The sequence below is a fragment of the Myotis yumanensis genome, unplaced genomic scaffold, assembly GCF_028538775.1.
Source record: "Myotis yumanensis isolate MYYU_CA2020_CCGP unplaced genomic scaffold, mMyoYum1.0.hap1 SCAF_10, whole genome shotgun sequence".
Lineage (NCBI taxonomy): Eukaryota > Metazoa > Chordata > Mammalia > Chiroptera > Vespertilionidae > Myotis > Myotis yumanensis.
Window position 1 is genome coordinate 73,750,384 of NW_027223761.1, and position 13,021 is coordinate 73,763,404.

General features: G+C 41.0%; 1 protein-coding gene and 1 pseudogene across 10 annotated transcripts in view; one reads left to right on the plus strand and one right to left on the minus strand.

Annotated features, from left to right (window-relative positions):
* GRIA4 (glutamate ionotropic receptor AMPA type subunit 4) overlaps positions 1–13,021 on the minus strand; it is a 433,261-nt gene that overhangs the window by 280,270 nt on the left and 139,970 nt on the right. For all 10 annotated transcript variants that reach the window (XM_070426004.1, XM_070426006.1, XM_070426005.1 and 7 more), the window contains one exon: positions 10,022–10,261. In XM_070426004.1, coding sequence (XP_070282105.1) covers positions 10,022–10,261 — 240 coding nt within the window. The remainder of the gene's footprint in view (positions 1–10,021; positions 10,262–13,021) is intronic.
* Positions 11,776–12,536, plus strand: LOC139017642 (TCF3 fusion partner pseudogene; annotated as a pseudogene).

Consider the following 13,021-nt stretch of genomic DNA (forward strand, 5'->3'; position numbering starts at 1 on the left):
AAATGAGACTTATGTAATACATTAAACAATAAAGAACTTAAATTAAAAATAGAATTGGTACAAACTATTAGAATTTCTTTACTGATAAGAGAAAGCCGCCACAGAAGAATAGTACTCATAAGCATGTGACATAATCAGAAGCACTTCTACTGATATTCCTATGACAAACCCTCTATGCATACAAGTAATTCATTTTTTATTGCACAGCAGATGATTTTCCTGGCTTCCCTTGCTGATCACCCTTCTAACCTTTATGCTTAAAAAAAATGTTGGATTTATTTACAGTCTAAAATATAAGATAAAAACTATTGATTAAATTTAGTTTTACTTTTAAACCTTCAGTAATTTGCAAACTTTTCTCATCATCGTGCCAATTGTTTTGAATTGTTTTCACATATTCTACATTTTAAGCATTTTTAAAAGTATGACAGCATCTGCTGTAACAAATCTATCATAAAACATGTTTAAAAATATGAAGATAAATGGGAATAGCGATGGGCAAGGCAGATTGATAACTATACGGAGAAAATAGAACATGATTATTTTTCTTAGAATGGCACTTGGCCTTGCCTTGCCTGATAGGCAAAGATGGAAGGGAGCTAACTAGGTATATAATTGCCAGAGTGTCTTAATAAAAGGGTGCCTCTGATTATTGGAATAAAAGAAATCCTCCCCTTTCTTTCCTTTCTTCCTTCTTCCTTTCCTCCCTTCCTTTCTTCCTTCCTTCCTTCAGATGTGGAGAAAAATATAGGCAGTACCACACAGCTCCACAATAGCAGACCAGGACCAGAACAAGGGACTTATAGCATAGGAAATAAAATATCATTATTTTTCTTAATGTAATTCAACATGAAAACATGACTTTAATTTATGATGGTGAAGCTCTTGTATCTTAAGAGTTCATTTATATCGCTACACTAATTAAGATTTCAGGAATAATTGATTGGGTCAATGAAATAACTAATTTCAAAGTAAGGATTTATGATACATCAGAATTTCATATTTCACTAAAGTTTGTGGAGAAATTCAGGATCATAATTAAGGCAGTTACTTATAATGGGAAAAATGTTTAGATAAGCAGTTTATGGTAGCAGTAGAGGATTAAAGTACCAAAACATTCCATATTATCTTATTTTGTTACACTTGGTTTTGTGCATTAATTAGAAAATGTTCTGATCGTTAATGTTGATGTGTATTATTTTTTTCTTCATTATGTGAAAATATGGATTGTTTTTAGCCAACTATGTTTATGATAGAAGTTAATCACATGCTCATAACTGAGGTTCATACCTCCCTTGGTGATAGTGATGCATAATTCAGCATAGTATCTAAAGTGGGAATAAATTGGGCTGAGATCCTAAACTTACAAAATGAGCACAACAATTTCCAAAGAGAACAATTACTCTTGCCCTTTGCAAGTACCCGATTAAACCTCAGAATATTGGGAAGCATGGTGGTAAGAGGGCAGAGTGAGTATCTGAGCATCAAAATATGGCCCTTCTCCTGACATGTTATTTTTCATTCAGACAATTACCGCTTGAAGTGAAGGTGTCTATTTTAAAGTTGGGCTGGGTTACTATAATACAAAGGACTTGTTATACATCCTGAAGCAACTATTGGAGAGAACTATGACATTCTAGAGTGACTTGAATTTAGAAGGTTAGAAGTAAAACAGTTAAAATTCTAGGGTGATGACAACGAAAAAGTTGTCATCCTGTGCAGCAACCAGTAAGTGGTTAACGGTTACAAGCTGTCATATTAAAAGAAATAGTGCTTTACACTGATCGTCTTCAGCCTTTGAAGGATGAAATTTTACCAAGAGAAAGAGTCTTCAAATAGCCAATATGTACATCTACCTGTACTAGAGAGATACCATGGTGAGAGGTAATGGGAGGTGGCTCAAGGCTGAGCACCTCACTTGCTATGCAGGAGTGAGGATCCTGGAAATTATAAACTGGTGCAAAAGCAATGCATCACTTTTAACCTCTGTTTGGCGGGGAGTCTGATGCACAAATGCCTACACCCTCTCCTTGCTAGAGATTGGTTAACACAGGGGCAAAGAAAAAAAAAAAAAGTGAGACACAGGTCACTAGTATTACTGTGAGACCTACGAGAGCAAGATGCCATAAAATAAGGAACTTCTGCCCGAAGTGCGAAACTGAGCTGTGTCATAACGAACCACAGGAAGAAACATCTCATCCACATCCTAGTACATATTTCTTGACATTAGGATTCCATTTTTTAAAACATTTTAAATTGATTTTACTGAAGTGTATTTTTTTTTTTTTGCATTTGACACTCATATTTTACAATTGATAAACCTACATTAACACATCATTATCACCCAAAGTCCCTCTTTTACATCAGGGCTCACTCTTGCTGTTGTCCATTCTGTGCTTTTGGACAAATGTATAATGACATGTGTCCACCATTACAGTGTCAGGGAGGGCAGTTTCACTGCCCTAAAAATCCTCTGTGAGCCTCCTATTCACCCCTGCTTCCTCTTATCCCCTGGAAACCACGGACTCTTACTGTCTCCATAGTTTTGAATGTCAATTCTTTCTTAGAATGTCGTATAGTTGGAATCATACAGTATGTAGCCCTTTCTAATTGTCTTCTTTCACTGAATACCATGTGTTTAAGTTTCCTCCATGCCTTTATATTGCTTGGTAGCTCATTACTTTTTAGCTCTAAATAATAATTCATTGTCTGAACATACCACAGTTTAATTAGCCACTCACCTACGGCAGTGATGGCGAACCTTTTGAGCTCGGCGTGTCAGCATTTTGAAAAACCCTAACTTAACTCTGGTGCCGTGTCACATATAGAAATTTTTTGATATCTGAAACCATAGTAAAACAAAGATTTATATTTTTGATATTTATTTATATATTTAATTGCCATTTAACAAAGAAAAATCAACCAAAAAATGAGAGGTGACACGCGTGTCATAGGTTTGCCATCACTGACCTACGGAAAGAAATCTTGGTTGTTTTGGATGGTTAGCTATTGGAAAATGATGTCATAAAACGTAGGTAGATTCTCATATTTCCAATTGTGAATTAGAGTATTCTCTACCCATGCAGAAAATACATTGATAGTATAGCTTTTCTGAGCTTGTCTCAGAAAGGAAAATGTACCATGAATGCCAATATAAGTAATGTGCTAAGAGAAATGTTGATGAAGCATCTCATCTGACATACTGTCCCCACCTGATTAAAAATGTGAATTTTGGAGGAGAAGCAAGATGGCGGCGATATAGGCAGACGCGTCCCAGGTCTTGTCCCGGAGCAAACGGAGTAAGCAGCTGAAACTAATAACACCCACCCCGAATTGGCAAATTTACTCAGCTGGTGAGACGGTTTGCAGCCGGGAATGGCAGACCTCCCCTGGAAAGGTTAAAAACCAGGGATCTGGGCAGGAAAGTTTGCCAGACCTGAGCCCAGAGGGTCGGAGGGAGACCGCATGGCAGACAGCCACGTCTCTTGGGACAGACACAGACCCTGACCAGGGTAAGGAGTTCCGCGGGTTTGCTGGCGCCAGGAGATTTGAGATTTGGATTTTGTGATTGCGGAGAACTGAGACTAAAGGGGGCATCCTGAGTAACTGATCAGACCATGCAGTGCCCATAAGAGAGGAGCGTTTCCCAGACCATGCAGTGCTGGTAAGAGAGGAGCGTTTCCCAGACCGCAGATCCAAGCAACAGCAGCCCCCTGATCACCGCAGCCTCCTGATCACCACAGCCTCCTGATCACCACACCCTCTGTCTGTGGAACAGCAGCTGTACGTGAAGCCTCCCCCCACCAGCCAGAAGAGCCAACACAGCTGTGAACAACACCCACCAGAGGAGCTGCTGCCAACTGGAAAGCAGCTGCTACCGCAACCGTCTGAGCAGCAACCACAACCCAAGGAGCCCCTGCCACCCAGGGAGCAGCCACTGAACATCTCAACATCTACATATGTCAGCGAGATCAAACATGGGTAGGCAAAGAAACCCCCAAAGGAAAGAAAAGGAGGACTCGCCAGAAAAGCAGCTAAGTGAGACAGAGATATGCAACATGACGGAAAAAGAATTCAGAATAAGGTTCCTAGAGTACATGCACCAGATGTTCAAGAAGCAAGAAGAAACAGATGAAAAACTCAACTACTTATGCAAGAAGCTAGAAGCAACAGATGAAAAAATCAACAACTTAAGTAAGTCCCAAGAAGAAATGAAGAGTGACATAGCTTCAATAAAAAACTCCATTGAAAGTATCAACAGTAGACTGGGAGAAGAGGAGGACCGAATTAGTGAATTAGAAGACAAGGAAGCAAAACACACTCAAACTGTACGGCAAATGGAGAAAAAAATTAAAAGACAGGAGGAGAGCCTAAGGGAGCTTTGGGACAACATGAAACGAAACAACATACGAATAATAGGGGTGCCAGAACAACAGAAAGATGAACATGGATTAGAAAACCTATTCGAAGAAATAATATCAGAAAACTTCCCTGAGGTGGGGAAGAAAAAAGTCACACAAGCCCAGAGAGTCCCAAACAAGGTGAACCCGAAAAGACCCACACCAAGACACATCATAATTACCATGGCAAATGTTCAGGATAAAGAGAGAATCTTACAGGCTGCAAGAGAGAGACGGAAAGTAACATACAAGGGATCTCCCATTAGATTATCAAATGATTTCTCAACAGAAACACATCAGGCCAGAAAAGAATGGACGGAAATCTACAAAGTGATGCAAAGCAAAGGACTGAATCCAAGAATACTCTATCCAGCAAGGCTATCATTCAAAATTGAAGGGGAAATAAGAAGCTTCACAGACAAAAAAGGGCTAAGGGAGTTTATCACCACCAAGCCAGCCATGCAAGAAATGCTAAAGGGACTGGTGTAAAAAGAAGAAATATCAAGCTCAGAAAGAAAACAGCCACACACACACACAAAAAAAGTAATGGCTACAAACAAGTACCTTTCAATAATAACTTTAAATGTAAATGGACTAAATGCTCCAACCAAAAGACATCGAGTGGCTGAATGGATAAAAAAACATGACCCATACATCTGCTGTCTACAAGAGACCCACCTCATTAGAAGGGACTCACACAGACTGAGAGTGAAGGGATGGAAAAATATCTTTCACGCAAATGGAAAGGAAAAGAAAGCTGGGGTAGCAATACTTATATCTGACAAAATACATCTCAAAGTGAAGGCCATAACCAGAGATAAGGAAGGCCACTTCATAATACTAAAGGGATCAATACAACAAGAAGATATAACCCTGGTAAACATATATGCACCCAATGCAGGAGCACCCACATACATAAGAAAACTTCTGGAAGATATCAGGGGAGAGATCGACAACAATACAATCATAGTAGGGGACTTTAATACACCACTGACATCACTGGATAAATCCGCTAGACAAAAACTCAGCAAAGAAACAGCAATCCTAAATGACTCACTAGATCAGATGGACTTAATTGACATCTTCAGAACACTTCACCCCACAGCTGCGGAATATACATTCCTCTCAGGTGCTCATGGGACATATTCAAAAATAGACCACATATTGGGTCACAAGCAAAGTCTCCACAAATTCAAGAAGATTAAAATCATAAAAAGCTTCTTCGCAGACCACGATGGCATAATGTTAGAAATAAACTACAATAAAAACAACCCAAAATACTCAAACACTTGGAAGCTGAATAGCATGTTATTAAATATTGATTGGGTTACCGATGACATCAAAGAAGAAATTAAAAACATCCTGGACACTAATGACAATGAAAACACAACAATCCAAAACCTCTGGGACACAATGAAAGCAGTCCTGAGAGGAAAGTTTATAGCTCTACAGGCCTATCTCAAAAAACAAGAAAAAATGGTAGTCAATCATCTAACTCTACAACTCAAAGAATTAGAAAGAGAGCAACAAGAAAACCCCAGAGTGAGCAGAAGGAAGGAGATAATAAAGATTAGAGCAGAAATCAATGAAATAGAGACCAAAAAAACAATACAGAAAATCAATGAAACCAAGAGCTGGTTCTTTGAAAGGATAAACAAGATTGACAAAGCCCTAGCCAGGCTCACCAAGAAGCAAAGAGAGAGGTCCCAAATAAACCAAATCAGAAATGATAGAGGCGAAATAACAACAGACCCCACAGAAATACAAATGATTGTTAAACAATACTACGGGCAACTCTACTCCAACAAACTAGACAACCTGGAGGAAATGGACAAATTCCTAGAAAAATACAACATTCCAAAACTCAATCAGGAAGAATCTAAAAACCTCAATAGGCCAATAACTATGGAAGAAATTGAAGCAGTCATCAGAAAGCTTCCAGCAAACAAAAGCCCAGGGCCAGACGGCTTCACAGGGGAGTTCTACCAAACATTCAAGGAAGAACTAAAACCTACCCTCCTCAGACTACTACAAAAAATTCAAGAGGAAGGAACGCTTCCAAGCTCATTCTATGAAGCCAGCATCACCCTAATACCAAAACCAGGTAAAGACATCACAATGAAAGAGAATTACAGGCCAATATCCCTCATGAACATAGATGCCAAAATCCTCAACAAAATCTTAGCAAATCGGATCCAGCAGTACATCAGAAGGATCATACACCATGACCAAGTAGGATTTATCCCAGAGATGCAAGGATGGTACAACATCCGTAAATCAATAAATGTGATACATCACATAAACAAATTGAAAGAAAAAAACCACATGGTCATATCAATTGATGCAGAAAAAGCATTCGACAAAATCCAACACCCATTTTTGATAAAAACTCTCAGAAAGGTGGGAATAGAAGGATCATACCTCAACATAATAAAAGCCATATATGACAGGCCCACAGCCAACATCATACTCAATGGACAAAAACTAACACCATTTCCCCTAAGAACAGGAACAAGACAGGGATGCCCACTCTCACCACTCCTGTTCAACATAGTACTGGAAGTATTAGCCATTGCAATTAGGCAAGAAGAAGAAATAAAAGGCATCCAAATTGGAAAAGAGGAAGTAAAACTGTCCTTATTTGCAGACGACATGATATTATACATACAAAACCCTAGAGACTCCATCAAAAAGCTACTAGACTTAATACATGAATTTGGCAATGTAGCAGGATACAAAATTAACCCCAAGAAATCTGAGGCATTTCTATACACCAATAGTGAACTTTCAGAAAGGGAGATCAGAAAAACAATCCCATTTACCATCGCACCAAAAAAATTAAGATACCTAGGAATAAACTTAACTAAAGAGGTTAAAGACCTCTACTCAGAAAACTACAGGACGTTGAAAAAAGAGATAGAGGAAGACATAAACAGATGGAAGAACATACCATGTTCTTGGATTGGTAGAATCAACATCATTAAAATGTCCATACTACCCAAAGCAATCTATACATTCAACGCACTTCCCATTAAAATACCAATGGCCTTCTTCAAAGATCTAGAACGAACTCTCCAAAAATTCATCTGGAATAAAAAAAGACCCCGAATAGCTGCAACGATCCTGAGAAAGAACAAAGTAGGTGGGATCTCAATGCCAGATATCAAGCTGTATTACAAAGCCACTGTTCTCAAAACTGCCTGGTACTGGCACAAGAACAGACATATAGATCAGTGGAATAGAATAGAGAGTCCAGAAATTAGCCCGAACCAATATGCTCAATTAATTTTTGACAAAGGAGGCATGAACATACAATGGAGCCAAGATAGTCTCTTCAATAAATGGTGTTGGGAAAATTGGACAGACATATGCAAGAAAATGAAACTAGAGCACCAACTTACACCATACACAAGAATAAACTCAAAATGGATAAAGGACTTAAATGTACGACAGGAAACCATAAAAATTCTAGAAGAATACAAAGGCAACAAAATCTCAGACATATGCCAAAACAATTTCTTCACTGATACAGCTCCTAGGGCAGTTGAAACTAAAGAGAAAATGAACAAATGGGACTACATCAAAATAAAAAGCTTCTGCACAGCAAAAGAAACCATCAACAAAACAACAAGAAAACCCACCTCGTGGGAAAACATATTTGCCAACGTCATATCTGATAAGGGCTTAATCTCCAAAATTTATAGGGAACTCATACAACTTAACAAAAAGAAGATAAACAATCCAATCAAAAAATGGGCAAAGGATCTAAATAGACACCTTTCAAAAGAGGACATTCAGAAAGCCAAGAGACATATGAAAACATGCTCAAAGTCACTAATCATCGGAGAGATGCAAATCAAAACAACAATGAGGTACCATCTCACACCTGTCAGAATGGCCATCATCAACAAATCAACAAACGACAAGTGCTGGAGAGGATGTGGAGAAAAAGGAACACTTGTGCACTGCTGGTGGGAATGCAGACTGGTGCAGCCACTATGGAAGGCAGTATGGAGGTTCCTCAAAAAATTGGAAATGGAACTCCCATTTGACCCTGTGATCCCACTTCTAGGAATATATCCCAAGAAACCAGAAACACCAATCAGAAAGGATATATGCACCCATATGTTCATAGCAGCACAATTCACCATAGCTAAGATCTGGAAACAGCCTAAGTGCCCATCAGTAGATGAATGGATTAGAAAACTGTGGTACATCTACACGATGGAATACTATGCTGCTGTTAAAAAGAAGGAACTCCTACCATTTGCAACATCATGGATGGAACTGGAGAGCATTATGCTAAGTGAAACAAGCCAGTCAATGAAGGAAAAATACCACATGATCTCACTCATTCATGGATAATAAAGACCATTACAAACTTTTGAACAATAATAGATACAGAGGCAGAGCTGCCTCAAACTGATTGTCAAACTGCAGTGGGAAGGCCAGAGAGAGTTGGGGGGCAGGAGGGAGGGGAGTAAGAGATCAACCGAAGGACTTGTATGCATGCATATAAGCATAACTAATGGACATAAGACACTGGGGGGTAAGGGAGGGTAGGGGTTTGTCAAGGGCGGGGGGGAAAAAAGGACACTTATGTAATACCCTTTGTAATACTTTAAGTGAAAAATTAAAAAAAAAAATGTGAATTTTAATGAGAAAGATAAATTCCTTTACTGAGCTTTCATATCTGAAATAGAAAATTATGCTTTGAACCTTTGAAGGTAATTATATCTTCAAGAGGTTTACCTTGCTTGTTTATGGTTTTTATGTTTATTGTTTTACTCATTTCACAGATGGAATTCTATTCAAGGATGTTTTTAAAATGTTGCCTGTTTCCACTTTTATTCTAACTTCTTATCTTCTCATAAATCTTACACTTTAAGGAAAAAGGACCAATGACAAAACCCCACAGGTGGTTCCCTGATGTTTATTTTGAAATATAACATGTTGCTATGATTCTAGTCACAAAATAAAAAAACAGAATTGAAAGCAACAACAACTCCTTAAGCTATTTCTCTAACTAAAAAAATTAAAATACTTTGTACAAACATGTATGGATTGTCAATAATTTAATGTTAGTGATCCACTTTGTTCCTCCAACACATATAATATCATTTACTAATAGTGGCAGCCTGGTAGCTAAAGGCAAAGTGAAAGGTGCCAGCAAGAGAAGCCTTACTTCCAGATCCACTGTCATTGTCATGATCCTCCAATTTCTCATGTAAAGTTTCGCATTTCAAACTCAAAGCCTTGCCTCAGTATGATACTATTTTAAGATGTTCCAAAACATTAAGGTATTTACATTTGAGATAAAAGACTTATTTACTTCATGGTACCTGAAATATGACTTCAGAATTGTTAAAAATAGTAATTTCTCTTAATTTCAACTATGTAATCAAGCGTGGTTTGCTCATGAGTAACCTTGTGAATTTAAAGCTATTTAATCAGAGAATTTCCTCCAGGGTCAAGGTAGAAATACTGACAGTACACATTGACCATTTTCTAATTTTAGCCATATTAGGGATTAAAATATTTTGCTAAATCACACAAGTATACAAGGTCATTTCAGGTTGAAATGAGAGTTCTACTTATGTAGATATGGAATCGCGACTTACCCCTGTCTGTGTCATACAGGAAGACAAAACAGTTCCATTCATAGTGATCCAGCAGACTTAAGAGTGCTCCTCGCAAGGAAGGCCTCAGCTGCAACACAAACTGGCTCTCCCCCTCGGTAGGGAAACTTGGTGTGATGAGGGAGATGTGTAAGGCGCTGCAGAATGAGGTCAAGGTATGTACTGACCTCTTATCATAGAGTCCAAAAATGGCAAATACTCCTCTAGAATACTGGGAACAGACTGAAACGAAAGAAAAGAAAAAAAAAAGAATACAAACCATTAGTACACCTTAAATTGTTAACTTCCACATCTACAGCTGATGAAATGAAAAAGAAATCTCTGAATTATTGGCATGTCAGGAATATAAGAAAAGGTTACAAGTGAAGTGTGCCATCAATTGTACAATCAATTAATGAATTCTTGAACTTGTATTCAAAATCCTGCATTGAGTGAGATAACCTGGAGCTATATGCTTCCTTTCTCAAGAAGCTGATTTAAATTAAAGGGAAGTTTAACTAAAATGATGTAATCTATGGTATTCCAGGATAAGGTGGCAAATCCTAAGTGAGAGACTCTAAGTGTGAAAAAAATCTAAATTTTTCTCCATATGTTTTTCTTACATGTAAAAATATAATATCATACTTTGAAAATGTTTAAGTATATTTAGAGGAACATTTAAATAACCAGAGTGCCATCCGTTGTAAGCCATATGCTTATCTTGTCTAGCTTGAATTGGACTAGATTTGTTACTCGGCCTAAATTATTAAATTTTTTTTTGCAGTGGCCGTTTCATTTTTTATCACAACCTTAGAGTTCTCTTGAATCTTGCTTGAAAATAAAAAATTATGCAGTCTGGAAAGTCATTGTTGGGATATGCAAGATGCTTAGCACAATTGTGGCAACCTGTGCAGCCTGTAGGTAGGCCACATGCAAAGACAGCAATTCCACACCCGGAAGAACGATGTTCTCCTGAAAGAAGAGAACCCGAGGTAAGCAGGTGCCCAGGCTCACCTTGCCTTTCTTTCCATCCCCCAAGTTGTTGCAAAGACAATGGGGCAAATTTATAAAGAGAAGAAAATTGTCCTTGAGATTCCTGCCCCATCATATTTTGATCACTTTATTGACATGACTGATTTCTTTGATTTCTAGTTCAAACTTGGGTGACTTTTTCTAGTTTACATTATAAAGGATACAAACCTACATTAGGGATACACTTTTCCCATCCTATCTAATAAAAGACAAAAAGGGTAATTGACCGGTACCTTTGCTACGTTTCCCATTGGCTACTCAGGGCGATATGCAAATTAACTGCCAACAAAGATGTCAGTTAATTTGCATATGTAAGCGCAGGAGCAGCAAGCGAAGGCCAGTGGGCGTGGTGAGCGAAGAGCAAAGAGGGAAGCCCGCTTACACCATGCCCCCGGGGCCGGCAGAGAGTCCATGGAGAGGACCGGGCCTCCCAAACAGAGAGTCTCTGTGGTCAGAGAGCGCGGTGTCAGGACCGGAATAAAGACGGAGGCGACTCAGACGCCTGGCAGTGGCGTTAGACCAGCAAGCAGGGCCTTTCAGCCGGGACTCAGGGTGGGGGTGGGGCGAGGGAGGCGAGCCAGAAATAGAGAACTACAACTCCCAGGAGGCTTAGCAGCTGGGACCCGGGTGCCTGGCTGTGGAAACGGATGGGCCTGTCATTTTGTGAGCCACTTTAACCTAGAGGTTTGCAAGGTTAGAAGTTCTGCGCTGGGAGACGGGGAGAAATGGAGCTGGAGCAGAGAAAGGGGACCATGGCAGCTGTGGGCTTTGAGGAGTTCTCAGCAACTCCCGGCTAGGAGCTGGCGCTGCGTCCGCTGTTCGGTGGTCACATTCTGGAGAGTGAGCTTGAGACCAAAGTGGAGTTTGTGTCTGGGGGTCTGGGCAGCTCCAGCCTCTGGGAGCAAGACGAAGAGGTGGAGGCAGCCCGAGGCCAGTGGCGGCGCCAACGGGAACTCAATCACAGGAAGTACCAGGCGCTGGGTTGGCGCTGCAGGGAGATCGAGCGGGTGAACGAGTGGGTCCTGAACAGGCTCCATCAGGTAGAGAGGATAACACGGAGACTCCAGCAGGAGCGGAGGTTCCTCATGAGGGTGCTGGACTCCTAGGTAGACGACTACCGGGCCAGCCAGTTCACCATCTTACTGGAGGACGCGGGCAGCCAGGGCACAGATGCCCACACCCCAGGCAATGCTGAGAATGAGCCTCTGGAGAAAGAGGGGCTATCCCCACCCAGGAGGATGCCAGTGCCGGTAGAAGCCAGCAGCCCAGCCCCTGGCGAGGGGCCCTGCAACGGAAGAGGCGGTGAGCGCCACGGGAAGGGCACCGGGCAGGAGTCCCGCTGACTCTGGAGCTGGCCCTCGTGCAGATAAAGGTGGAGGAAGACTTTGGGTTCGACGCAAATGAGGCCCTGGACTCAAGCTGGGTTTCTCGGGAGCCAGACAAGCTGCTGCCCTACTCCACCCTAGCCAGCCCCGCCTTTGGCTGACCCTCCAATAAACGGACCCCATGCTCTCCTCGGCAAAAAAAAAAAAAAAAAAGCTAAGCCCCTCGCCGCTGCACTGGCCTCGGCCTTGCCCCCGGGGCCCGAGCAGTGAGCGAAGAGCTAAGCCCCTTGCCCACTGCGCCGCCCCCTCCTGGCGAAGAGCAAAGGCCTGAGTTCTGGGGGCCGGAGGAAAACTGGTGCCAGCAGCCAGGGGAAGGGCCGCCGAGGGGCCCCAGACTGCGAGACAGCACAGGCCGGGCTGAGGTACCCACCCGAGTGCACAAATTTTTGTGCACCAGGCCTCTAGTCTATAATAATAAAGGCTTAATATGCTAATTAGACCAACATCCTTCCAGACATCCTTCCTTCCAGACAAAGCCGCAGTGGGTGGGGGCCATGGCAGAGGCAGCAGCGGGCAGGGGCTGGGGCCAAGGCCCTTGCACAAATTTGGTGCATCGGGCCTCTAGTTTATAAATAAATTGAGACTT